Genomic DNA, 27,746 nt, shown 5'->3' with positions numbered 1-27,746 from the left:
ACACACTGATGTACACACTGACGTACACACTGACGTAGACACTGTTGTACATGCTGACAAGGACACTGGTCAGAAAGCAAAAGTATGCCTGGCCAGATGTAGTGGCACACACCTTTCGTCCTAGCACTCAGGAGGCAGAGGCAGGTGATCTACATAGAGAGTTTCAGGTCAGTCAGGCCTACAAAGAGAAACCCTGCCACAAAACAAAGCAAACACCATATTACATCCTAGGTGCTTGTACTGCAGCAGTAAATGACTTGTCAGTCACTGGAGGAAAGGGCCATGAGGCACGGACTCATGCCATTGTCCTCAGGAAGGGACTTACAGTTAAGAGGCAGGCTATAAGCTGGCTCATGCAATGGGGTGAAAACTCCATTTCTTGGCAATCGAGCTTCTGATTAGGCACAGTGGATTCTTTGATATTGAAGATTAGTATCAGGAGAATTTAGCAATATCATGTTTTACAGAAAACCATGTTCCCAGTGATGGCCAGTAGGCCAAGAGCTGAGTGGACTGGAGCAGCCTCTGGTGCATGTCAGTGCTGTTTGGTTTTTTGTCACCTTGTACATGGAAAGAAAGAACCTCAGCTGAGAAAATGCCTCCATTAGAGTGGCCCGTAGGGCATTTTCTTGATTAATGACTGATGTGGGAGGTTCCATCACACCGGGGGTGGTGCCACCCTCGGGCAGGTGTTCCTGGATGGTATAAGAAAGCAGGCTGAGTAAGCCTGGGAAGCAAGCCAGTAAGCAGCAGCCTCCGTGGCTTCTGTGTCAGCTCCTGTTTCCCGGTTTCTGCCTTCAGTTCTCTTCATGATGGAGTGGATTAGAATGGGCATGGTGTTTACTAAAGCAACAGAAGTCAGGCTGGACCACTGGGGCTGTGGCTGTCAGAGTGGCAGCACCTGCCCTGAGGTCTCACAGGTGAACTGGTCCAGCAGCCAATGCCACTCTGCTCAACACGCCACTTTGTCCAGCTCTCTCTTCTACCCCTTTCCCTGCCTTGGACTGTGACTCTTTGTGAACTCCATGCTGATCCTCCAGCTACTTCCCCCTCTCTCCTAACGCCCCTGGGAAGCTGTTGGATGAGCTCTAGTGTCCTGGGAAGCTAAGGAGCCATGTTTAAAGCAATGAGTAATGGCTAGAAGCCAGGGCAGTGGGGAAAAGGTCTGGTGCCAGGTTAAGATGAAGGGCGAGAAAGGGCCCCAGCACCTCATTGAGGCTCTGTCTGTACCCCAGCTCTCAGTCTTCAGTCTCATTACCCTGCCCAAACCAAGCCCCCCCAAAGCTTTCTGGACTTGGAACTCACAAATGGGAGGCTTTGTACCGTCTACCCGAGGCCTTAAGTCGTCTGCCAAGGCTAATGGGGGCTGAGGTAGGGCTGGGCTGCAAGTATCTTTAATTGATAAACAGGTTACCTCATGCTCTCAAATATGTCCTTCTAGTTAGTGTTAATTACAGGCCATAACACTCTGGATACTTAACATTCTGGCATGATCTAGGTTCTAGGCTATAGATCTTGGCTCTAATTAGCACATCAACAGTATTCATCCAGGAAAAAGTGCATTCCACAGGCCCATTTCCAATCTCCAACATCTAACTTCAGGCTTCCCCTATGTGCAGGTTTTAAGCAGCTCGCCTTGCCTCGGAATGTTCTATTGTGGCAGAACAGGCTCACTTCTGTTTCTTAGGCAGAGGTGAGCGTCTCAGAGGATGGGGATTACAACTTTGCTTTCTTCTCCTCTCTGAAGCAACTAGCCAGTGATGGGTCCCTAAGAGGTGGTTCATCCATGTATATGGGGTCACTGAAAGGCAGATGATGGGCACTCTTCCTTGGTATATAGGTAGGAGGTGATTGCCTAGAGCCATCTAAGCAATAAGAGCAGGAAGGAACCCTTGACTCATGCTTACTTAAGTTATAAAATTTAGCGTTTTATTTACTTAATCAGTTAACTCTGATGTTGTAAACTTTGTGTTTCATATTCACCACGGAGTTACCTTTATAAGGAGCATGACAGTCATCAGCAAGCTACTAAAAATGTCCAAATCAAACAACGAAAGGGCAACCATGCAGAACTCACGGTCTATTTCTCCTGGGCTCTTGGCCTGAGTGCTGTACTTAGCAGAGACCTCACTGCTCTGGTTGATTTTCTCTGGGTAATGTTTACTTCGAGCTCTGACTCCTTAAAGAAAGTCCTGCACTGTACCCAGTTTCCTCCCTGACTCTATTTCACGTGCTGGAATGGGCAGGGTCAGTCCCCACCTGTTTGACAGATTTTTTTCTCTATGATTTTCCTCCGGCTCTGTAGGAAGCTCCTGGCCTGGGCTGGATGGAGCATAAAGTAGGTACTTGTTGAAGGCAGACGAGGCTGAGACAAGAGAGGAAGGGGCCCAGGGTTGGTGAGCAAACTGGCTCCCAAGAGTCCTGTATTCCATCCCTAAAGGTGGCATCTAATACTGGTCACAGAGAACCATCTTGACACAAACATCAACAACCTGCAAACATGACTCAGAACCCCTAACTGAGCATCCTTGAAGAGTGACCCCACGGGCAGGAGGCTCTCCTCTAACTTAACAGGGAAAATAACGTCTCTTTTCTGAGCTGTGGGGGCTTGAAAATGGGTAGCAGGTATTCTAGTCCTGAGGACCAAGCTGAGGGGACTCTGCCTTTGCTAGAGCTTCTGGGCCACACACCGAGCTTCTCTCACTCACCCTGCTTCTCAGTGTCAGTGGGAGGGTGTCCAATCCCCTGGAATAGGAGTTACAGACAGTTGAGAGCTGCCATGTGGGTGCTGGGAATTAGAACCGGGTCCTCTGGAAGAGTAGCCAGCGCTCCTCACTGGTAAGCTATCTCTCCAGCCTTGTTTAACAGGTCTTACCACCTTCTCATGCCACACTTGAGGACACTGGCCCTCGACTGCATGGCTAGTGAGGAAAGCGGCAAACTTGCACATAGATTGTCCAATTCCAGAGGCCACAATCACATGTGCCGGGTTAAACAGCACTAACACCCCTCAAACAGAGGCATTTGACTCCCTGATCCACTGTCTATGCCCTGTGTGACCTAAGAAAGTTACTAGAAAGATCTCTGCATTCTCCAAGATGAAGTCAGGATTTGTATAGTGCCTACTGACATAGACGGTGAGAGAATTAAACAATCGAGGTGGGTATGGCATTTGGCACAGTCGCTGACAAGCCCGCACTGATGTCCTGCTATTGCCAAAGCACCATGGCCCACCCTGAACTTCCTCAGAGAAAGAAGGGCTGCAGCAGCCACCACAGAGAAGCACGGGTAGACAGGAGCCATGTGGCCGCTGGCAGAACAGAGGTCTTTGTTCCCTGTGCTGGTGCGAGGCTATACAGGGTTGGCAGGGGGCACAGTGGTGCAGATCCTGACCTGTCACCAGGTTCCGGATGAGGAGAGCCTCGTCCTCTTTGTGGTACTCCAGCATGCCTTGGAAGTCTTTCTCCTTTCGCTGGACCGTGACCTGTCTTGTGAGTTCATGGTGCCTCCTGTCACTCTGTGCCAATGCCTGGGCAGCTGATGGGAATGAGACAATAGAAACGTGGTGAGAATGTGCAGGTGAAGGCCTGCAGAAGGGGTGTCCCGGCCTGGGGACCATGCTCAGGGTACTCAATGTAGCCTGTCCCTGCAGCCCGAACCCTCGCTCTCTGTGAGTCAAGAACTTCAGCACTTTCGCTAGGGTCTGCTGTGGGCACGGGGAGGAGAATCCCTGAAAGAGAAATGGGTAGGTTTTGTATGAGAAAACAGGAGAAGCGGTAGCAGCCATGTTCAGCGTGCCCCTCTGGCATGGGTTTCTCTCTTCCTACCAAGCTGCAAGGAAGGTCCCTGAGTTTGGGAGGAGAGTCAGCCAGGCCGTTCTACTCAGTTCCCTGTGGTACCACAGCACTGGCCATCGTGACACTATGATGCTACAGTTGTGGGCTGGTCAGGGGAGCAGGTGGTATCAGTGGGGTAAACACACTGTACCTTGTATCTAAATGTAGTGTGAGCCCACGTAAGCACAACTAATGGGTATCTAGGAGTACCCATTGGGTTAACAAGGACTTGTTCAGTTCCATTCAGACATTTCCCCTAGCCCAGAGGAAGATAGTAGCCTCCTAATATTTATTCATTGTATACCTGGGTACCAACAGTGTGAGGGTATTGTCATCACCTCAGGGCACATGTGAAGTCCCCATTTTGCCCTCACCAGTCTAGCTAGGAGATGCTTCTGTGTGTTTGCATGGAAAAACACTTGACAATGCAGGTTGGCCAGGTGCTAGGCCAGGAACGTTCACCACAGGTGCTGGTGGGGGCAGAACACTGAGAGAGCCAGGCGGGAGGGAAGAAAGTAGGCAAGAAGAGGGCTGGTCCATCAAAACATCCCCTAGAGCAGTGGTTCTCAACCTTCCTAATGTTGTGACCCCCTTCATACAGTTCATTACGTTGGAGTGACCTCCAACCATAAAAATACATTCATGGCTACTTCATAACTATAACTTTGCTACTGTTATGAATTGTAATGTAAATATCTACGTTTTCTGATGGTCTTAGGTGACCCCTGTGAAAGGATCATTTGACCCTCAAAGCATTCGTGACCTACAGGTTGAGAACCACTGCTCTAGATGAATGGGAAGAGAGCTAGGCAAGAGATCGATCATCCATGAAAGTCATTTGTAACTGGCTGGAGGGATGCTCTGTGTATGGGCCCACAGATGTGTATGCATACAGAGGAGCACCAGGTAAGAGCTGGGATTTCACTCTGCTAGCTATGGGGAGGGGAGAAGGCAGACAGTACTCTAAGCAGTGGCCCTGGGAAACTACCGAGTCACCTGGGAACAGAGGGTAAAGCTTGGCCACAGGGGAGTAAGAGCATAGACTAAAGCATGGAGAAGGGGGGAAGAAGGGGAGGTAGGCTGGACAGAGCAGAATGAAGAGGTTGGAAGCCAAGAGACTTGGAGAATGACTGCCTGAGATCAGAAGAGAAAAGCCCCATAGATGACGGAGGACGCACAGGGGCATGTGCAGACCACCAACTGAGAAAAGGCCACAAGGTGCCTGGTGTGGGCAGTGATGTCCCTGACACTACAGAAGTAGTGGCTATGCACTCTGTGATCAGTGATATGCCTCAGGCTAGCACAGGGCAGGGTTCCAAGGCTAGGGTGGTGGCTCTTGAGCTGAGGGTGGAAAGATGAAGAGGGTTATCTGTGACACAAGGAGCCCTGAGGGCTACAAGCAGGATGGCACCTGCCCAGGGCTTTAGGAGAGTGATTTAGACCTCTGTCTGCCCCTCCCTCTGGGCTAAACTCCACATTGGGAGTTTAGCTATGACATCCCATGGCATAGTGTTCTTTCACACCAGAAAGTCTCGCCTCTGACTCTATGCCCACCAAAGGCAGGTACCACTATGAACCCGTATGGCTCACACCTCCAGCCTGCCGAACCTGGCTCACACCTGCTCAAGCAGGTGTCTCTACCTGCTGAGATGTGAGCTCCCATGACAGGGCTGGAGCAGGCACAGCCACCTGATGAAGGAAACAGTGGGCTGAAGTCCCACAGACTGGCAGAGTCACCTCTGCCTCAGGCACACACTCAGGGACATACTCATGCACACTCAGGCACGCTACCTTCTAAGTCCTGGACCTTCTTCATGTAAATCTTCAGCTGCTTTTTCAGCTTCCTCTCATTCTTTTCCAGTTTTTCTATCAATTCTTTAAAATCCTGAAAGCACAATGGAGCCGTGTGAGAGCAGAAGGTTGGCCTCGCACGGAAGGAATGGGAAAGTCCTTGCCAGGACCACAGGGGCCCAGCGAGGCTAAGGAGTCCCACTCCAGTAGGGTCGGAAGGGCCACCTCACACAGGCTCAGCACCTGCTCAGAGCCTGGGAGGAGCGATGAGTCAGAGTTCATTCTGCCAGCAACAACAGGGTGAACTCCTCCCAGGGCGAATTCCTCCCCCTGGGGCACTCTGGCGCCTTCTCTCTAAGTCAAGCGTCGTAGGAGGACACCCGGCCTAGGTGTCTAGGGGAGTGGTGGGCAGCACTTGCGGTGGAGGTGTAGTAATGCAGGCATATAGCTGGAACGGTCAGGATCAAACAGGCTTCTGGGATCAGAAGCCAAACAGGACAGGGCTGTGGCCCCAGTCCCTAGCAACTGTTGCCACTGGAAGCATTGCCACTGTTGCCACTGGGACCTAGAACAGCAAGCTGTCCAGGGAAGGACTTTGCAATCATTATTATCCCCATCCAGCTGGGTGGTGGCTCTTTAAGGGAGGGAAGGGAAAGAGGAAAGGAGCCCTGTTTTGACCATTAGAGCCAAGTCTAGGTAACCAGAGCGATGGAAAGGGAGAAGCTAGCAGTTCATCCTGGGACCTCTGGAACATCTTTGGTGTGTATTCTCACACTCCACCCCTGTGTGTGTTACAGGGTATAAAACCAAGGGCTAGGTAAGTGTGAGCTAGAAAAGTGCTCCACCACCAAGCCAGGAGAGAACCTTTGTCTTGGAGTCCAAGGCTTGGACAGTATTTTATTTTTTAGGATTTATGTGTGTGTGTGTGTGTGTGTGTGTGTGTGTCTAAGTGAATAGGAGTGCTGGCACCTGTGGGAGCCAGAGGATGGGAAAGGCTTCAAGGTAGACCTGCAGAAGAGAGTCTGTTACAAGATTAATACCAGTGCTGTGGGCTTAGCAGACAAGTCTAATTAGAGAGAAATGATCCCAAGAGCTACAATCCACGAGACACGGCCACTTACCAGGTTCTCATTGGTGAGCCGAGATATCTCCTGCTGGACGCCGAATTCCACCTGGGCCTCTGGGGAGAGCAGCAGGGTCTGGCAGAAGGTCTGCTGCTGTTTGTCCATCTCCTCCTTCAGGGTCTCCACCTGGGTCTTGAGACGTTCCACTTCCTCCTCGTGCTCCAGGCTCTGGGCCTGCAGCTGTGCCTCCAGCAACCTGCACCCAGGAGAGCAGGCCAGGTCACTGTGTGGCTGGGGTGGGCACCCACAGTGAGGGGCCACAGACAAACACAACAGGGGAGCAGCCAAGCACATAGCGGGAGCAATCATGTGGCCCCAACAGGGATGAGCACAGTGGGGGGAGGTAGGTATCACCTGTCAAGCACGTCGACTTGCCATCCTCTCGGATGACCAGAAACCAAGGCCAAAGGCACCCGTGGGTTTAGACTTCTTTTGCCACCCTCATTTATTTTTCTTATGGACACAGACTACTGATTTAGGATTGAGAGATTGTCTCCACGACAATATGACGTTAACACAGATAAATGTCTCATAGTGTCCTTTAAATAGCAGTGTCGTCGTCTGCTCCAAAGTTTGTAAGAATTTCCTTGTAAAGACAAAATGCCGATAAACAGAGCTAATTTTTTTTAGAAGGAGAAGAGCTAATGTTTTGTCTTTCATTTCCACATTTATTGCCCAACTTTATCTTATAGGTAATCTTTTACAACTTTTCCTCTGCTCTAAGCAGCTAAGACTACTTTGGGGGGAATGTGTCATAAAAAACAAAGATCCAGAGGAAGCCTGGAAAGGCTGGAGAGGAGGTCCGGAGAGTTCTAAGGGGCTCATGGCTACGGCACCAGGCAGCCAAGAAGAGCACCTGCCTGTGTTAGCAGGGGAGGAGTCTGTGGTTCAGCAGCAGCCTCAGCTTGGATCTGACCCTGACATGGCCAGATGCAACAGGGGCATCTCCTGTGACCTCAGTTACCTGTTCTATCTTTCTAATCTAGTTAGCATCTTCAGCATAAAGGGATACGGTCGGTGGTATTCTGAAGGACACGGTCACACCAGTCTTTTCCTGGGATGTAGTAGAGATTCTGCTCAGGGTGGTGCCTGGGGACATCTCCTGATATCCAGATGGCAAGGAGTAGGCAGCTGCCATGCGTTTGCTGCTGTGCTGGTTTGGGAGATAACTACCATAGAGAAGGGGGAGCCAGAGAGGAAGCAGAAGTCGGCTTTGTTGGCTTCCACATTCTAGGCAGCCAAGTCAGCTCCGCAGCCTGGCATGTACAAGGGCTCCTCAGCAAAGTGATGCAAACGAAAGAAAATGATGAAGGGATTTGCCTATCACCATGGGTCTATTACGAAAGGGAAACAACAGTAACAGGAGAGGGGGAGGAGATAACTCTGGTAATGAAGCCAGCATTTAGATAGCACAGAGTATTCAGACAACATTCAGCATTGGCTACAATGTACTCAAACCTCATCAGCGTAAGATATAAAGTTAACAGGAAAGAGGACGTGGATCTTTTGGTTCTAGGGAGCTGTCCCAGGACCCCTTTCTGACCTGCTGTGGAACCTTGCTTGCATCTGCCTCATCTCAAGTGGATTCAGCTTAGGACTCTACGCCAGGAGTAAGATTCCTATCCCAGCATCCAAAAGGTCTCCTGAAGCATGGACCTGTGTGTTAATTTCTAACGCATTCACTCGATTTTTCTTTGTACCACATTCAATCTTGTGACAGACATGAGGAGGGGGCCTAGGAAGGCACACATCGGTTCCTACTCCAACAAAGCAAACTCTGACTGGTACGACCCTGACCTTGTTGAATACCAACCACAGTAGAAACACAGTAGAACCGGGCAGCAGTTAAGGCTTCTGGACTTTCTGGATGTGTAAAGCTTTACCTGGGGTGATGGCCCTGATGTGCGGTGGTCCTGTGTGGCAGGGCAGGCTCTGATCCACCAGCTGACCATAAGGAGCCTGATCACATCGCCCACTCAGGTTATGGGGCCCCGCAAAGGCTGTAGCACTAGGTTTGCTGCTCCCTCACTGCCGTTAGGAATCCCCATTCTCTTACCAGCAGCATGGAGAGGTTACATGGCAGGTTAAACTGAGGTGTGGGCAGCACCTAGTCACAGAGGGAGCCAGGCCTAGCACACATCCACCTCTCTGAGCAAGAAACACTCCCTGATGACCACCACCCAATTTCTTGTGGGAAACAAATGACCAAGGTTATGCTTCTGTTCTCTAAATGTCACAGCAAATATGACAGATGTAGGTGCTGACCTCACTCTGCGCATGTCCCCGGCTAAACTGTTCACCCACTGCTGAAGGGGGTTGCGGTGAGGTCAGTTTTGCTGCTGATATCAAATGTTTGATTGTCTACTTAACCAGAATTTAACCAGCTAAGCCTGCTAAACTGCGCTTGCAAGGATGCGGTGAGGGTCAGACAGCAGAACATACCCGCAGCACCAGCTTTTAGGACTGGGACCAGCAACATGCTCATAGCATGTACTAAGGAGCCTTGTACTTGCAGCACAGCCAGCATGCAATCTAGGTCTTTGGCTCACCCTGAAGGGTTAAGAAGGTTGGCATGTAGCATGTCAGTAGCATGGGCCCTGGAGTCCCACAGCTAAGTTTCCTTTGCAGCTTTTTTTCAACAGCTGTGTGATTTCTGCTGCAGAAACCCTCCCTCTTCTCTCCACCTATAGAATGAAGAGTTGGGCCATGTGGTTCCTAAGGTTCAACTGGGCCACCTACTGCCATCATCTTGGCCCAGGCAAGCAGCTTCTGCTGATGTCATCAACACTGCCTAGACACAAAATGATGAATGGACGCCCCAAGGTCTGCTGGTTGGAAGCCATGTGAACTGTGCCCCATACTCTCACAGTTGCTCAAGCCAAAACAAGGAACATAGACAAGAGCAGGCACATAGATGAAGCACATACAAGACGGGAACATGTTTGACCTGGCAACTTGCTTTAGGCCTTGGTAAGCCAAGCCGAGTTCTCCATCTTCATTCAAATATCCCCAATCCTCAGTCTGGCTAGAAATAAAGTACAGAAAGACAGGGTGTCCAGTGGAGAAGAGAGAGGCATTGAGACAGACTGGAAAGCTGACAGGCAAGGCTTGGAGTCAAGAAAAGGGTATAGACTGCAGGCTCTTTCCTGCACTTCTTTCTGGCTCCCAAGCTCTAGGTGCTTACAGATAGCATCCTCCTCAAGTTTCCCAGGTTTCAGGTACTGTCTGGGGAAGAGGTTCACGTGGTCTCGAAGAGATCCACCAACAGCTGCAGGTCAGGTACATGTCGCCAAAGACAGCAAGGAGCTGTTGCAGTGACTCTACAAACAGCAGCCACACAGTAGCACAGGCTGGACCATGGCACTTCCATGTCTCACACCCACCATGCTTCCTTCCATTTGAAGGAGTTGAAAGAACAAGGAGACAAGTCTAAACAGGGTCTGGAGAAGGCACAGGGGCTGAGTAGGTCCTCACGGTATGGAGTATGCTGTACCACAGTGAGGCACCTGGGGGATGCTGGCCTCCACCAGGGTAAGGAAGGAAATTGCACATTTTGCTTTCAATGCACAGCTTTCTGCCATTCATTCTCTAAGAGCAAGTAATTGATAACTAGCCTCAACTCCAGCTATCCTTATAGGGAAGTGTGTGTGTGTGTGTGTGTGTGTTGTGCATATGTGTATTAAAGTTAATGACAACAAACTTACAGGCTGAGAACCAAACTATGTCTTCCCTTGACTTAAGTTACAGCCATTTCCCTGTCCAGTCAACCCATGAAATCAGGTCCCTGGTATCTTCTTTCGGTCATACCATCTGCCTAATATTGGCCAAGGTGCTTCTTGGAGGTCACTGTGCCAAGTTCTCTTCTTATTTCACCCCACAAATTCCTTGGTAAAGTGTGTCTTTAAAGGTCAGTGGGCTAGCTGGTAGAGGGCGTGAATCATGGGGGAGGAATTAGTCCATACAGCCTAACAGAGAAACTATTCAGCCCATCCCAGAACCCAGACGACAAACCAAACAGCCCAGGTCAAGTCAGCTACTGTCTTACTTTGTCAAGTTTTGAGTAAAGTCTAAAAGCTGAAAGTATCCATTCCAGATCCTTCCAGAGCTAGCTGCTAGCAGGAGGAACCCAGACCTGTAGTGCTTACACAGTCTGTCTTTTGGGCTGGGGTACCCACATCTGTACCAACCCCCCTCTGAAAATCCACTTCTGTGGCCTTTCCATGGCGTTTATTCCTAGTCTAGGACCAACTCCTTAGTGTTATAGCTCCCATCTCTGTGGCAGGGCAGTGAGGAGGATTAATGACAACAAGTTTATTTTGAAGATCTAAGCCTTCCGCCTTGTAAATGCCTGGAGCCTCACCAATGTGGTGCTTTGGATGAGAATTGCCCCCAATGGCTTATATGTTTGAGCACTTGGTCCCCAGTTGGTGGGATTGTTAGGGAAGGATTACGGGGGAGGACTTGATTGGAGGAGGTGTGTTAGTGAGGGTGGGCTTTGAGGTTTCAGAGGGGTTTGCCATTCTCAACATTTTTTCTCTCTCGGCCTTGTGCTGCTAGATCAGGGCACAGGCCCTAAGCTACTGCTCCAGCACCATGCTGCCATGTTCCTCGCCATGATGGTCATGGACCCTAACTCTCTGAAACTCTAAGACCCAAATTACTTTTTCTATTAATGACCTTGGTCATGGTGCCTAATCACAGCAATGGAAAGGTAACTAAGACAGCCAGATTCTGCTTTCTCTTTCTGTGCCCAGCAGTTAGGTGTCCTGGGCAATCCACACGTCCCAGAAAATCCCTGAGGACCTAAGGCTGTGCTGAGCAGGGACTGATACCTGCACCTACTGTTCTCAGATGGTAAGGCTTGCATCTACCTAGGGTCCTTTGTAGCAATGCTTTACTCCAAAGGAGGCCCTGGGGCTGCAGGAGTTCTTGGAAATGCCCAGTGTACATGAGGGCTAAGGAGGGATGGAGGCCAGCATACTGTTCTCTGGCCATCCCCTCCGCTGCAAGTGGAGAGGTGCCGACACCTGGCTGGACCTCTGGGGGTCTCCCGGTCTTCTTTAGAAGCCCCCCCCAGCCTTGCTTTAGAGCCTGAGAGGGACTGCTGGTCTCTGAGAACTCTGCCTCCCTTCTGGAGTTCTCCTACTTTCCCGAGTGGCGCATGTGAGACGGAGGCCCAGACATACTTCCAGGAAGTTAGCATCCGTCCCCCTGTTCCTAACTTCACAGGGAAAGGGTGCTGGCTTCTGTCACATGCCAGTCATCACGGAGAAAGGTAAAAGGCAATGATGGACCGCCCAAATACTTGGCTTCGCGACAAGAAAGCAGTCACATGCGTAAATTAAAAACTGGTGAACCGACTCAGGACTCAGTAGAGACTTTTGCTCCTAGGTCAAAGAGACCCAAAGTACCAGAGTCTCAGACCCCTTCCTGTCTGTGCTTGGGAGTGTGGCTGGGGAGGGAGTGACATCTGCTGGCGTGAAGAGGAAAATCCAAACAGCTCAGCTTCAGGAAATCAACAAATATTTAGGGAGCGCCTGTGCATAGGCCCTCCTACCAGGAGCTGCTCCTGAAGTGGCTAACTTCAAAGGAATAAGCAACAAGGCCTGCGGTTCAGTGTGGAGCCAGGAGCCCTACTAGGGACACTTTTCTGCATTCCCTGGCCTGATTGCCCAAGTGTTAGGCTAACACAGTAAGCTGGATGACCTCGGAGTATTTTCTGCTCGCTGTAGAGGTCATGCCCCAGAAATGGCTTCAGAGGGGATGCACTTCCCCCTGCAGACCTTGAAGAACAGACCAAGCAATCATACTCTGTCATATATGCAGGTATGTTGAGGCTGGTCGGCCACTTGTGTGCAGGAAGATCCCTACGTGCTTTCTGGGCACCTACTTTAGTTCATACTGAATTTTCTCCCAGCAGCCCAGGATTTTTGCTGGGGCCTCTGAGAAGCAGATCAGGAGCACAGGCACAGAGGGAGAAAGAGGTCACATGAGGGAAGCAGAACTAGGTTCTGTCTAGGTGTACTTGTCTCTCTAAGAACTGGCCCCTCCAGTGGACCTGAACAACAACTACAGCCTGGCAGGACTTTGGTGGAAGTGTACAGGGGAGAGAAGTACTGTTCTTGAAGCTGGGCCTAAGCTGAGTCCAGCCACACTCTATGCCCAAGTTCTAAGCCAGCTCTGTGACCTGGATGGCCTGACTTGGGGAGGCTGGCCTGGGGGTGGCAGCAGCTTCTCTCACAGTCCACAGCGCCATCACTCTCCCAGAACCAGCTGGAGAGGATGAAAGACTTCCATCTCTAAGCTTGGCTTCTGCGGCTGTTTCTTTCCCTTAGCTTTTCTGTAAGTAAAGCAATCAGAACAACGCTGGCTGCTCCTCGCTCCCAAGATGACAGCATGAGCTTGCAGAAGAAGAAGAGGGAGTGTTTCACGCTCTGGGAGTTCTGGCCAGAGCAGGTCTCAACACTGCTTACTTGCAGGTTCACAGTGTAGGGGGAGACACCTGCCTTTAGGCTCACAGTGCAAGAGAGACGCTTGCCTGTGGCTCACAGTGCAGGAGACAGAACAGGCAGACCCTCTCTGCAGATCTCAACAGGCCATGAAAACTCAGCAAGTGGGGAGCGTGCTGAACCCAAGGGACTGTACATGGAATTGTCTCAGAACTCTAGCCTGAACACAGGCTAGGTACACATTTTATCAGATTCTAAAGGGACTCCACTCGACCACACGTTTAAGACACAATTTGTATGTATGTACACCTCTCCATTACAGGCCACACACAGGAAAGGTACAGCAAATGTCTACCTTCACAACACCCTTGTCATAAGGAGGTGCTTATCCAGGATCCCCGGAATCACAGCCTAACTCCCCTTTTTTGCCAGTAAGTAAGATCAGATGCTTTCCCCTGTAATGCTCGGATTTGCAGTAATCCCAAAACTGTCTCAAAGCTGAGGCTGGGACAAAACTGAAAGACAAACTTCTATGGTGCCTAACAGGGCAATTATTGGGGACCTAGGTCCTGATTTTTCCTCCTCTAGGCAGCTACTCTTTTCTTAACTCAGGTTCTCAGCTATTAGTTCACTATTGCTTGCTGGACTTGCTGAGCTTTCTGAGCACAGGATGATTGCAGGATATAGTAAAGACAGTTTTTTTTTTTCCTCATCACCTCTATTGTTATTGAGGTAAGAAGACAAAATCTGGGGCATTACACAGCCCCTGGAAAGACCTAGACGGAGGACTAGACTCCTGCCAGCTGCAGGAAAGAACAGAAAGAGGGCTGGGAGCAATTTCGGTTCTGAAGATCAGAGTGATAAACCCTGCACGGCTGCCAGCTTGCTTTCTAATTTAATACTACCCGTGCTCTTTTTCTCATTCATCTTACTCCTTATCTTCCACCCAAGAGAATTCAAGTAGACTGCATCTTGACTCTGGCTTTAGTGCAGAGAGTCACCTTCAATTCTTCACTTTCTTCTTTAGGGAGAATTGGGGGCTGGCTACATCTCTGCTTCTGGTTTCCCACGCGGGGTGGAGGTGGGACAATGCAGCCTGGAAGCCAGGCCTCCTGGATTTTGCTCTGGCCAGCTGCATGCCTAAAACTGCTCAATCCTTCTGGGCCCCAGTTTCCTCATCTGCAGAAGAGGGATGGCAGCAGGAGATCTTGAAATCCTAAGCACTTCAGTCTTCGGAGGAAGCAAACTCGGGCTGTGTTTATAGCATGGCCCTCTGGTGCTTTCGGGAGGGTCCACTGCTCTTTCTGGAGGGTTCACTGCACTTTCGGGAGGGTTCACTGCACTTTCAGGAGGGTCCACTGCTCTTTCTGGAGGGTTCACTGCACTTTCGGGAGGGTTCACTGCACTTTCAGGAGGGTCCACTGCTCTTTCTGGAGGGTTCACTGCTTCTAGCAATTTTAAACAAATGTTTTCTATTGGTAGGTTCCCAAAGGGTCTTCTCTTTCCAAGAGATAATTCCCTGATGTTGGGCAGACGGCCAGTACCTAAGGGACAGGTTGTAACATGCTAGGCTAGACAATGGCCCCTCCTGTCACCAGACTGCCTCTCACTCTCTCCAGGTCCAGCTCTCAGAGGTGGGTCCTACCTGTTTGTCTGGCAGACCCCATGATAGGCCTCAATCGCATCTTCCTGGTCCACATGTTTTTCGCTGTTGGGCCAGCTTGTTCTGGCATTGATGTTCGGCTCCTAGAAAACACGCAAATGGAAACTAACTCAGGTTGTACTAACGACGTCTAGGCAATGGGTCTCTAATACAGAGGTGTATAAACGTGCTTTTGGGAAGAGGGGGAGGCCTGGAGAAATAGCCTGCTGCTGTTCAATGCAGGCAGGGGCAAGACTTCAAGAGGGCAGAAGGACACAGCCTTAGCAGGGCCTGGCTGTGAGGCACTGGGAGCAAATAGTGGGGCAGCTGACCAGGATCCTGTGAGCAGAAGGCGGTTACATCAAAGGACAAGATTCAAGTGTCATTTCTAGGGCCCATGTCTAGAGTGGTCCAGGCTATTCACCTCTGGTCCCTCCCTCCCACTCTACAATCTGCCCTTGAAGGTGAGAATATCAGAAACACACATGAAGGGGGCCCACAACTCTGGAGGGGTTGATAGAGAAATCCCCCCAGAGACAAAATGAACAACAAGGGTCATGAAAAACAGCCACTAAGGTTATCTGTGTCTTTTGAACATTTTCTTAATCAAAACAACAACAACAACAACAAAAAACACGCATGTCTGGCTGTAGGAGTGCAGTGCCTATGGAGGCCAGAAGAGGGCCTCAGATACCCATGGGGCTGGATTTATAGGCAGTTGTGAGTTGTGGGTTCCAGGAACTGAACTCTGGTCCTTTGCAAGGCCACTGAAGCACTCTTAATTGCTAAACCATCTCTCCAGCCTCCGTGATCACTTTCTTAAGTTTAGTAAATTCTAGACACTTCTAGTCCCATATCTCTTGATCATAAAGGTCATGAAGAAATGGCACCAGACCTCCGAGCTGCTTTCAGAGACCCCGAAGACAGACATCTTGCTTTTCATATTTAAGAGCCCCAAGAGTAAAGACACATAAACCCACAAGCCGACTGGCTCAGTGTTGCCCCAAGAAGCCCACCCGTGGCTGCCATCGCCATCTCCTCACCATGTTCTTGCCAGCCAATCGGCGCTGGTCAGCGTTCATGATCTGGGTCCTGAGGATCAGCACCTCCTCTTTGCGGACCTCCAGCTCCTCATTGGCCAGCTTTAGCTGGTTCAACAGGAGGCTGTAGCTGTCCGGGGAGCTATGGGTGGAGTTGTCCTGCATGGCTTGGTCAGCAACAGCTTTCCTCAGCTCATTCAGGTCGTTCTTCAGTTTCTTATTCTCTGACTCAAGCTCTTGTCTCTACAAGACAGCCAAGGGGCACAGTTTGCTGTTTCCTGGACCCACAGCATGTTCCCAGCCTGTCTCCTCTCTTGCCTTAACTTTCCCTGTCTACTGGAAGAGTAACTTACTGTTTTGAATGAAGACATACATAGCTCAAGTTCTGATGTCATCAGTGGTCAGTTTAGGGTTTAAATCTATCACCCCAAATTTTCAGATAACTGCACCTGACACACTTTGTGGTATTCCCTGGGGATGCAATATATGTTTTAAGCACATTTGGCTATGAAATTCTTCTTTGTGATAATGCTGGACTGATAGCTGTGACTGCATGTGTATGTATGTATGCATGCATGCATGTTTATACATATGTAGTGCTGGGGATCAAAGCCAGGACAAGTTCTCTGTCACCAAGCTATGCCCCCCAAACTGACAGTTCTAATCAACATGCTGTTAATAGGACTTCCTAAAGCCTTGTGTGTTCATTTGCTCTGTGACTTTCTAGAAACTTTAAAAAGAGATGTGCTTGTTTGAGTCACAAGATGACTGAGCCAAATCCCACTGGGCAGAACCTCCGCTATCTGAGTAAGAGGACAAAGCCAAGTGAGTCCAGGGAATGCAGGCTCATAGCAAGTTGAGTGCTTCAACCAGGACGACAACGTATGTGACATGAATGACTCTTGAAGGCATTGACTAATAAACTGCCACAAGAAGACAGATGTCACAGCCCACTGTATGAGGCATCTATAGTGCAGAGAGACAGGAAGTAGAATGGTGTCTGACTGGGGCTCTGGGGAGGGAGGACGGAAATTCTTCAGTGGAGAAAGGTTTGGCGAGATAAGTAGATTACAGGGTGAACAACAGTGAGCCGCTTGTACATTATGGATGAATCCTCTATTGCTGATCCTTATATACACTTAGGATTGTTAAAATAATAAATTTCATGATATATATATATATATATATTTTACCACAGTAGTTGGGAAATGGAAGCCACAGAAATGGTTCATGGTTCAAGGTTTTTTTTTTTTTCTTTTTTGGCAATGACTATTAGCAAATTGTTGCTCTATTAGTGACCAGCAGACTGTTGAAACCGCCTCACTAGGAAGTTTTCGGGAGGGAAGGGCCTGGTCTGATGTCCCTTCCTTCTTCCTTGGGTCCGAAGCCTCTGCTGTTCTACTTTGCCCTCATCTGCCAACTCAGCATCTGCTACAAAGGGAACCCCCTGCCTTATATCTGGGTATTTTTCAAAGTGATTTTATTCCTGTGGCCACATTTTATTTTAACTGGGCTGTTCCAGGTAGGGGAGGCACGTGTTTCACTCCCCTTCATTTCCAAGGTGAGGATGTGAGAGTGGAGGCATGCAGTCACTTGCCTATCGCTCTCCTGGTGAGCAGACTGGCACGAGTGTCCTGAAGCCCAGCTGTGCCAGAGAACAGCCAGCCTTACCTTCAGACTGTTGTAAGCCAGATCCGCATCGTGGTCCACATCTATGCCATTGTTCTGCTGCTCCATCTGCGCAGGAGGACAGAGAGGTAAGCACAGACCACAGGGTACACGCGCTGCAGAGATTTCTGATGGCAGCTGAACTTTCTCACTCTGCTTTTGCACGAATAGCTGGCAACCTCACCCTCCACAGCTGTATCCCCACCTCCTTCAAAAAGTAGCCCAGTACTCGGGCTACCGTGAATCCCCCCAAAACAACTCCCTCCTCCACTGTATCACATTGCCCCCATGGGCGCTGATGGGATGAAAATGTGTAAAACTGCATCATGGGTTAAATTATGCACCCCTAATACTTTTAAGTCCTAAGCTCCTCTCCCTGTGAATGTGACCTCATCTGGAGACAGGGTCTTAGGGGATGGAATGCAGTGAGTTCTAATGCACTAGGTGGGAGGAGCACACAGACAAGACGGCCGTACTAATATGGAGGTGGGACTGGAGTCAGCTGCAAAGCAAGAGCGTCAGACACGAAGAGAGAGGCGTGAGGTCAAGTCCTCCCCACTGCCTTCAGGGGACAGTCACATCAGAGCCTTCACTACTGACTTGTGGCCGCTGGAGGAAGAATGCTTGGTTAGTCAGCAGCTGATTTGGTGGTATTTTGTCTCAGCACCTAGCTGTAAAACCTGGAAATTAATGCTGTTCTCACGTTTCGGGGTGTCTACTCATGGGTCTATCTCCCAGGCAATTCAAAGTGCCTCGGAGTGAATTGATGCCACTTCCTCTGTGACCTTCTAGGAAGGCAACTGGCTCACAGTGGGTATGCAGTACACATAGCAGACTTCAGAATGCCAAAGCTGGTGTCTCTGGGCAGCAGTAACTGGTCCACCAGGACTCAGGTCAGTCAAGAGCTCCTCTGACTATGTAGCAGCCATTAGAGTTGAATTGGCTGTTGAAAAGGGGCCACAAACAGTTTTCTAAGTGGCTAACTGCTCGGAGTGAGTTAATGGGGGGCATCCCTGAAGAATACGGGCCTTTAGAACCAAAACCAAATAGAACACTAATAAAATTACCTAAGTCCTAGGAACCTGAAGTCCTGGTAAGGTTATCCTGTGGATGGACCAGGATACCTGGGGTTTAGAGGGAGCATCTTTTACAACCTCTTCCAGATGAAGGACATGTGTATTTGCTGCCCTGTAAGCTGGGAAAAGCCCTGCCAAGGTACCAATTTCTGCCTTGCCTTCCTCCATCACCATGAGCAGGGACGTGAATGACCTGGGCCAGCATCCCTGCTGCTAGGCAAGTGGCCTGCACTTGTGTTTTGTGTGGCAAAGAGAGGCTACATAACCCCTCTAAATGCTGAATACATGAGATTCTCAGAGAATGAGGATCGTGCAGTCACACCCTAAGGGCCATGTAAGTCATGTTTCTAAGTACACGGTAGGTCAGAATCACTGTAGTGGCAAGGCAACTGTGCCGGGTCAGGATAGATGGAGCAGTCTGACGAGCAGCCACAGAGGCTCCCCTCTCATGAGGGCTTAGTCACTCTACACGGATGGAGCGCTCCACAGACACCTCAGTCAGGCTGTATTGGGTACATGACCTCTATGGCTGGGGACCTGGATTATAGCTCTCTAGGTGGCTTAGGGTTCCTTCTGAAGTCAGGTGAAGATTCAGAAACTTGATCTCTGGAAGTTTAATCTCAGAGGATAATAGAGGGTCCGTAATATTTCCTGCTGTACCAACTGCGGGCAACAACACACAGGACATAGTCCACTGGCCTTGCTTGGTGATTATACTTTGAGAGTCCCCTTTTCACTTGGTATCCAGACAAGTCAGTTCTGAAGCCAGGTGCCCATTTCTGAAGTGGGGAATCCACTGGTGCCACAGAGCAATGGTAGCTCTCTTTACTCCCACGAGGGTGAACCTCCAGTACCCGTGTTGGTGCTGAGTTTGTGTCTGGAAGCGTGGGGGACATCTTCAATGGACAGTGGGTTTTTGGGGTACGGCCTAAAGAGCATCTATCTAGTGTTTGGGTTGTGTTTGTCTCCAGACAGCTTTTGCTTGCCATCGGAAGAGTCACCTGTGTACCTAACGCTTTCATTCCCCACTCCGAAACTATCGATCTGAGAGACTTAAATCCACCAAGCTTTACCTCCTCACTTACTGCTTATTAAGGCAAAACAAAGCAAAGAAACCAAACAACATAAATATCCCCAGGAATGTGACAGCAAGCCACACACACCTGAGTCTGCACTGCTTCTGGTTAGAAAGGGAAGAAAGGCGCTATGAAAGGAGAGTTCAGATACAGGTGGAGGGGGTCAAGGATGTGGGAGAGGGTCAAATCCCATGATTTTCAGTGTAGGCCTGAGAATAGATCTGCTGGTGACGTGACCCAGAGCTGGACTTAAATCCCATGAGAAATACACAGGCTGCCACAGGCTCACAGAGCTGCCACGAGCTCCCAGGCTGCCACGGGCTCCCAGAGCTGCCAAGGGCTCCCAGGCTGCCACAGGCTCACAGAGCTGCCACGCACCTGCACTTTCTTGCTGTCCTGCTGTTCCTTTTCTAGCTGCACCTGCAGCTTCTTCCTCTCTTGTTCCAGTTCCCGCACTCTCTTCTGCAGCTTCAGGAAGACGCTCATGTCCATCGCTGCCTTCTCTACACCAATCTCCTGCAAGGGGAGAGGGGTGCACAGAAGGTGTTTCCACAGCACAAATGCTTCTGGGAACACACAATGTCTCGCTGCCCACCTCTGTAGCAGCCATCTGGCTCCTTGTTCCTCCCCAACACCAGCCCTCGCCTCCAACACGAAGCCTGTGCCAAACCACTAGCATTTCTCCTAGGAAAGCTGGCGCTGCAGGCTTATTCTCGTCTAGATTAGATCTCTGTCTCAGTCATTTACATTCCTCCGGTGTGAGTCGCTTAACTGACCAATCACACATCCTCAGAACAAACGGACACAGGCATGGGCATTTTCTTTGGAAGCTAAAAGGGAATTCACTTCTGGAGAATGGTATTACACGAGAGAAACTAAATCTCAGGACACAGTGCTTCCTGATGCGGGATCACTGTGGCCACAGTTACTGTAAATGTGATACCAACAACTACCTGGTTGCAACTTGAAATAACCAGCACCCCCCTTGCCATGAAGCCCGTGATCTTAACGCACCCATTTCCCAGTGTATTTCTATCCTTTCAGATTCCTGTCTGGATTTTACTATGTGGGTTATGTATCGGTACAAACGTGTCTGTTTGCGAGTGGGTAATGTGTCTGAGTACATATATAGCCTGTATTTAACTATGCTGTGTACATGTGTGGCAGCATGATTTTGTTCCACCTCGTGTAATGAGTTCTTTGTGCTTGGCCAGCTCCGGATCTGCCTTATTGAGCACAGCCTCGGGGATGGCAGTGTTCATATCCTCATAGAAGCAGGATCTCCACAAATGCTCAGCTGTACATCTCACCATGTGGCTTGCACAGTCTGTAAGTCCACTGCAACCCAGTGACCCTGTCCTCAGGGTTCACCCCCTGGATCCTCTGAGCCACCACCCACAGAGCAGGAATCTCTGGTGGGGAGTTCCACTCAGGCAATTAAACATGTCCCAGGCAGGACAGCTGCAGACAGTGCCCAGACTTACCTCCACCTGCTGAAGGGCATCCTCGGTGTCTCCAATCTCAGAAGTGGAAATGGAGGGGTAATTGGAGTCAGACTCTAAACTACTTTGATTTGAGGGGTTCTTCCTGTGGCCCGGAGTTTGCTGCTCAAGGAGGAAAAAGTGACCATTCATAACCAGCTCGTATTAATGAGAGCTAACTTCTCAAGGAGCAGCAGGCCCTGGACATCAGCCAACTGCCTTGCTTGTCACCAAGCTTGGGCAGCACTGCTCCTTGGAACACTGGATTACTAGCTATTCCCTTACATGCTAGGCAGATGGTCTACTAAAGAACCACGTGCCCGGCTCTTCCCTTGTCTCTGAATGCTTTACAACCCACAACACCCAGAAAGTGAGGCAGAGCAGCCCTTCACTCGCAGCTGTGCACCCTGAATGTACACGGTGTACCCTTCTCCAGGCTCTTGAAAGGAATGCTGCAACCCTACCCTGAACAGCCTCTCCGTCCACCCCGTTCTGCTCACGGAAATGGTAGTGATTAGAAATAGGGCGCACCTTCCGTGCTAGTCACTGAAAAGGAACTTTCAGTTTAATTTTTGGCAGCCGGTTTGTCTTTAAGAGTGAAAGCCGAGCTTGGTGGAATTTTTAGATTTCTATTTCAGTTCCTTTTCAGATTGCTTTCCTGGTTTCCATGCAACTAAGTTACTGATGTTGAATATGTATGTTGGGAGGGAGCATTCATATGTATGGGTAAATAAGAATGTCACATCTTGAAATGTCACAAAAATGTCTTGTATTTTTTCAGACATTAGGAGACCCAATCAGGCTCCAAGGGTTTCACTCCATCTGTGCCAAAGCAACTGAGGTCACAGCCTACCACACCACTGTCTCGACATTAGATTCCTCTAGAACAAGGAGCAGGATGACAACATACACAAACAGTAAAACAATCCTTAGCCTCCTAAGATCTCAGAAGAAGCTCCGTGTTGAGAAAGGTCATCCCCAGGGAGGGACCACTGACTGGCAGCTGCCTAACAACAAGAGTTCCCATAGGAACGAAAGAATAGGTGGTCCTTGCACACATGCATGTTTGCTGAGCAGGGCAGTGCCAGACAGCAAGAGCTATACAGCCAGCTCTAGAAGGGCAGAAAAGGAAGCCATTTCCAGCAGGCAGCAGAACTGCCTGCCTCCCTTGCCTTTAGGACGGTCACCTCGTCTCGCAGGTTCTCATATCTCTGCTCCAGCCGGGAGTATTCCTTCACGAGGTTCTGGTACCTGGACCTCTCCTCCTCCAGCTCCTTCTTCATCAGGAGGCTCTCCTCCACAGAGCTCTGGGAAAATTCAGCTGGAAAGCAGGCATGGGAAGCTGGCTTTCAGCAACTGAGGGGGATTCTCCAATGCGCATGCCTTGCTAGGAGCATTCTGACTAATCTCTTGTTAAGAGGCTGCCCACACAGGCTCATCCCAGAGGCTGTGGATGAGTTTCTCATTCTCCTCACCTACTGTGGAGTTGAGGAGGGGCTCATTATTCTAAACCAAGGGTTCTGACAGGAAGAAGGGTGACCCTCCTCTCAGAGAGGTGGAGAGAGACACTCTCAATGCACACGAGCACCCCACCCAATCCACGAGCCTGCCTCTCTTGTGACAACTGTCGTAAGAACCACTGGCAGCATTTCCAGCAGAACCAGGCTTCACTCTGAGCTCTCACCACAATCCTGATTCTTCAGGTCCATGGAGACCAGACCAGAGGTGATATAGGGGAAAGTGGGCTAGGAACCTAAGAAATCCAGATGGGTTTTATTCTCTTGCCAGGCTTGTATCCATAATAGTGGAAAGCAAATTTTGTTTTGTTTTTAAAGGGCAATTTGAAAGCATCTTATATTGTCCCAAGATCTTAGGCTGGTGAGGGGCTCTGAGGTTATGATGCTCAGCTGCCCTCTGAGATGAGGAAGAACCCTAAGGATAGGAGGAGATCTGGTTACACTGAGCAGACAAGAACTGGATTTATGTACTTTATTGTTCCCCCCCCCCCCCCCGCAGATAAGCGAGCCACAGGAATGGGTGGCAGCCTGGAAGTTGGTGAGTACTTGAGAGAGGCTCATCCAGGGTCTAATCAAAGGTCCTGTCCTTCAGCAAACATATTAACCATATAGTAGGAGACACAGGCGATAAGGATGAACAAGACAAATGTAAAAGCTGTGCACACTCAACTGTGCTGAGCACCAGCTTAAGCACTTCACCTGCGTATCCTGTTGGCTCCTCCCACAAGCCCTTCCAGGTCTGTCTTTCCTGCCCATTTTCAGGTGGGATCCTTGCACAAGGTCCCAGAGCTTTGCAAAGAGGTGTCAGGCTTCAAAGGAATGTCACAGCAGGATGCTAAGATCCACAGTCCTTTTCTCCAGATCTCTCTTAGTAAGTCCTTCCTCCTCCAGGAGGCCAGGAAAATCGGGAAGAGAGATGCAAAGCTGGTTTGGAGCTTACCTTTGGATTGGCGCAGGATTTGGTTATTAAGGTGTTCTTTCTCATCCTTCAAGAGAGCATTTTCATGTTCCAGATCTGCAACTCGCTGAAAGAGATCAACAGGTGAAACAAAACCAGAAAAACCAATCCAAACAAAACAAAACAAAAAAACCCTTCCTTTGTGTGACAGAAGAAGATGAGACTCCTCCAGAGGAGATGGAATTCTGATGCCCTACCTCCCTACCTAGGAAAACGGCTTCAACCAAAGCTGCTTTCATTCTGAAGGGAAATTACGTACATAGAGAAGAAATGCAAGCTCAGCAAGACGGAGCTGGTCAAAGTGCATGTGATCACCCAGGACTCACAGGGAACCCCCCCCCCCCCCCCCCCCCCCCCCCCCCCCCCCCCCGTGTCTCTGTTCAGCTCACATTCCCTATTGAGGAACGCATGGAAAAGACAGCCCTTTGTGCTTGTCTCTCTTGCTGAATCATAAGCTATCATAGCTGAGTCTTGGGAAAGCCAGAAGCTCACAATGGTCACATCATCTCTGGGCTTTGACCCACTTGCCCTTGCTTGCCTCACTGGACCAGTGCTCCAGATTCTGAGAGAGGGAGACACATTTGGTACCAACATCCAGATCTAAGCCCAGCATGTGACTCCAGACAACACTACTAAAGGAAATATGGGGTGATGGAAATTGGTGGGTCATTGGTAAATGCTGTGCTTAAGAAACTAGGTTCAACCAAAGGTGACTATGACCACAATAAAATAAACAAACAAACAAACAAACAAATAAATAAATAAATAAAGGAAAAGAAGCAACATTTAAAAAAATGTAAGGGTCTCTGCCACCAAGCCTAATTATCTAAGCTCAATTCCAGATGGTAGGAGAGGACTGACTCTTAAAAGTTATCCTCTATCTTCTGACACACCCACCCCCACACATACACACAGTGTGACAACAGTGATGTTAAATATTTATGCAGTGGAATCCTAACACAAAAGCTGAAATTAACATCCTTTGGAAATAATGGCTAAAACTCGTGTCTCCGGGATAGTTTGGGGGATGTGCTCTAGTTCACTCCCAAGCCCACAGAGCCTTCAATGCTGAAGACAGTTGCCCATCCCTGGAAGTTTCACAAGCTACAACTGTTCCTGAGCTCACAGAGCGTTCCCAGCTCCTTCCCTGTCCTCTCTGCCAAATCCTTCCTACCCGTCTCCTCCTGGCTGCTCAGCCACTGCAGAAGTCCTCAGGGCTCATTCTCAGCACACTCTGCTGTCCTCTTAGAGAGGCTCCTCTGACGGTCACGCATGACCCAAACCCCTACAGGTCACTCTCCATCCCCTTTGCTTCGCTCGCTCTTACAGCATGTGAGGGGTTATCATGGGCTCCCGTTTCTATCTTCTGTTTCCTAAGAATGATTTTGATTATTCTTTTCGTCCCACTGTGTAGAATAGTCTCTAACACACACGGCACTCAATAAACACCTGCGGAGTGAAGGACAATGACTTCTATCATCCTGTGGCAAGACCTGTTATCCACAGAGATGAGTTACAGCCCTTTCTAATAACTGTCAGCCTTTTCATGAAGCCACAAATCCTGAGCCAATGAAAATGCAACTCCGAGGACAGCAGGCCCAAGAATCCCTGTGCTGAATATTGAGAAGATTCAACACGAGAGCCCTGTACTCTCTCCGGGCAGATGCCTCTATTTCCATTCAGCAGGACCTCAGACCTAAGGCCACATACTGGGATCATCCAAGGAAACCAACCAATAGGGGTGGATTGTCATGCCACCTCCTGCAGAGTCTCCGTGATCTCTAAGGTAGAGTGCCCGCAGAGAAGGTGTGTGTGCTGTGCTTCCTTCATTGGAGCCCTTGCACTTTTGGCATTCCCTGCTTATGTTCTAAGGAATGCAGTCTGGTTTCTTCTGGAAGGGAAGATAGTGTGTTTTAGTTTCCAGAATCTACTGATAAGATATTGTCATAACAGGACTATATGATGCTAATGGGGGAAGATGGGTTAATATTCAAGGGGAAAAGGTTCCCAAGTTTAATCTGGTGCTTAGTAAATAAAGAACAAAAGGCAAACTTAATTAAGCAATTAAGACAGATTCAGCAAAAATGAGATAAGGATAGAAGAGAGAGATAAATGCCTGTAACGTCTTGAGATTGGTTTTGGGGAAGGTTTGAAAAGGAGTTAGAAATATGGAGGAGAAGAAGAAGGAAAGATGAAGTTCTTATGCATAGATGGCAGAAATATAAAAGACTGTAGGCTGTGTGACTGTTAACCACAACCACTTGCCCTTAGCTCAAAATGCCATGAACTCATAGCCTAGATAAAGATTTGTATCAAAACCAACGCCAAGCCATGTGTAGCATGACCAACTGCAGACTCACACCAGGGAACATCTGTCTGATGAAATTCTATTCTCATGTATCTGATAAAATGATTCTCAGAATAATCTGTATCACATGAAAAAACAATACATGCTGTTAAGCAATCTCTTCTGTATAAAGGATGAGCCCCATGCCTAGTAAAGACACGTTCAGATGCAATTCCTTTGAGTCTTGTGCCTGTCATTTGCCAACTCCTTACCACCTATTCCTGAGACCCTGTCCTGTTGATCCCAGTGCCCCAGCTGAGCTGGTCCATCGCAGTGGCTCGTGACTGATAAGGTGAAGAACACACAGCCTATGCATCAGCCTAAGGGCACAGAATCTAGGACCTACCAGACACCTGGAAAGTGCCAAGGATGCCTTAGGGTCAAGCAGTTGGCTACAGGTCACTTTTCCTCTCCCACTGAACCTTGTACCAAGGTAGGCTCTGTGTAACCTTCAGAGCACATTCTGAATCAGGAAGTACATGCTGGTTTGAAAGAAAATGGCCCCCAAAGAGTGACACTATTTGGAGTAGGTGTGACCTTGTTGGAGGAAGTGTGTCATTGTGGAGGTGGAATTTGAGGTCTCTTATGCTTGTTACACCCAGGGTCACAGTTCACTTCTGCTGCCTGAGGATCAAGATGTACAACTCTCAGCTCCTTCTCCAGCGCCATGTCTGCAGCATGCCACCATGTTTCCTACCATGATGATAATGGAACAAACCTCTGAAACTGTTCGGCAGTCAAATTAAATATTTTCCTTTACAAAATCTGCTGTGGTCATGTTGTCTCTTCACAGCAATTGAATCCCTAACTAAGACAGAGCCATTGCCTCCATGACAATGGCAGCCCAAGGAGGCACCTCCCCACACAAAACACAAAACAGCATAGCTGCATGATAGCAGCCAGGGAGGGATGCTGAGCCTTACAGAAGGAACAAGAGGGACAAGGTTAAGAGCCTTAGGGAGGACTGCTCTATGGAGAGTCCCAAGTAATGTCTCCCTTAGAAAATGATAGGCTGGGGTGTAACAGGAGCAGCTCCATGCTCTGTGGACACAGAGATGAATTCCCGACTCCTAAGGGCTAAGGCAGCAGAGTAATGTGGCCTATTAGGTGAAACCATTGGAGGTGGCAGCCCCAAGTGTTTCAGGATGCCAGTTCCAATACAGCAGTTGCAATTTCTGCTGACAGAAACATCAAACCTATTAATTAAACATCTACCACCGCTGGCTCCATCTCTGTGCTTTGCTGGTCTCATCAATCTCACTCAAGGCAGAGAAAGCCCCTAGACACGACCCGAAGAAAACCAACTGTCTTATTATTCAGCATTTGTTCAGGCTGGATGATGCCCTTTCTAAATATTAAACCCCAGCTAGGCAGATCCTAGAATAGAAACAGGAGCCGGCTGTCCCTTTACCATTCTCCAAGCAATGGAATAAAGCATTCGACAGACCATTAGAGAAAGGAAAATGTCTGTTTCCCTCGTCCTATTTTTCTAGTTCCTAGAAAGAGTGGATCTTCCCACTTAATGGATCATTTTATTCCAGCATCTTCTGAGGGTTGTTAACATAGGCTTGTATTTATTTGGATTTAGAGAAGAGGATTTTAGCTAGGTATATTGGTGCATATTTTTTATGCCAGCACTCAAGAGGCAAAGGCAAGTAGATCTCTGTGAGTTCGAGGCTATGTTGGTCTACATAGCAAATTCTAGGCTAGCCAGGGCTACGTGGTGAAATACCATCTCAAA

General features: G+C 49.1%; 1 protein-coding gene across 2 annotated transcripts in view; it reads right to left on the bottom strand.

Moving 5' to 3' along the window:
• Positions 1 to 27,746, bottom strand: part of Myo5b (myosin VB) — a 270,878-nt gene that overhangs the window by 16,645 nt on the left and 226,487 nt on the right. The window contains exons 23-32 of one of the 2 annotated variants that reach the window (XM_050151609.1): positions 23,641 to 23,725; positions 22,356 to 22,504; positions 21,187 to 21,306; positions 20,081 to 20,218; positions 17,554 to 17,619; positions 15,886 to 16,125; positions 14,846 to 14,946; positions 6,749 to 6,947; positions 5,628 to 5,721; positions 3,394 to 3,537 (exon numbers count right to left, since the gene is read on the bottom strand). In XM_050151609.1, the coding sequence (XP_050007566.1) occupies positions 3,394 to 3,537; positions 5,628 to 5,721; positions 6,749 to 6,947; positions 14,846 to 14,946; positions 15,886 to 16,125; positions 17,554 to 17,619; positions 20,081 to 20,218; positions 21,187 to 21,306; positions 22,356 to 22,504; positions 23,641 to 23,725 (1,336 nt within the window). The remainder of the gene's footprint in view (positions 1 to 3,393; positions 3,538 to 5,627; positions 5,722 to 6,748; positions 6,948 to 14,845; positions 14,947 to 15,885; positions 16,126 to 17,553; positions 17,620 to 20,080; positions 20,219 to 21,186; positions 21,307 to 22,355; positions 22,505 to 23,640; positions 23,726 to 27,746) is intronic. The other variant, XM_050151610.1, reaches the window with a different exon arrangement.

Source organism: Alexandromys fortis, unplaced genomic scaffold (assembly GCF_014885135.2).
Source record: "Alexandromys fortis isolate MF-2015 unplaced genomic scaffold, M_Fortis_MF-2015_v1.1 scaffold_71, whole genome shotgun sequence".
In the NCBI taxonomy this organism is placed as follows: Eukaryota; Metazoa; Chordata; class Mammalia; order Rodentia; family Cricetidae; genus Alexandromys; species Alexandromys fortis.
Note: the sequence above shows the minus strand (reverse complement) of the source record. Positions and strands in the feature narration are given on the sequence as shown.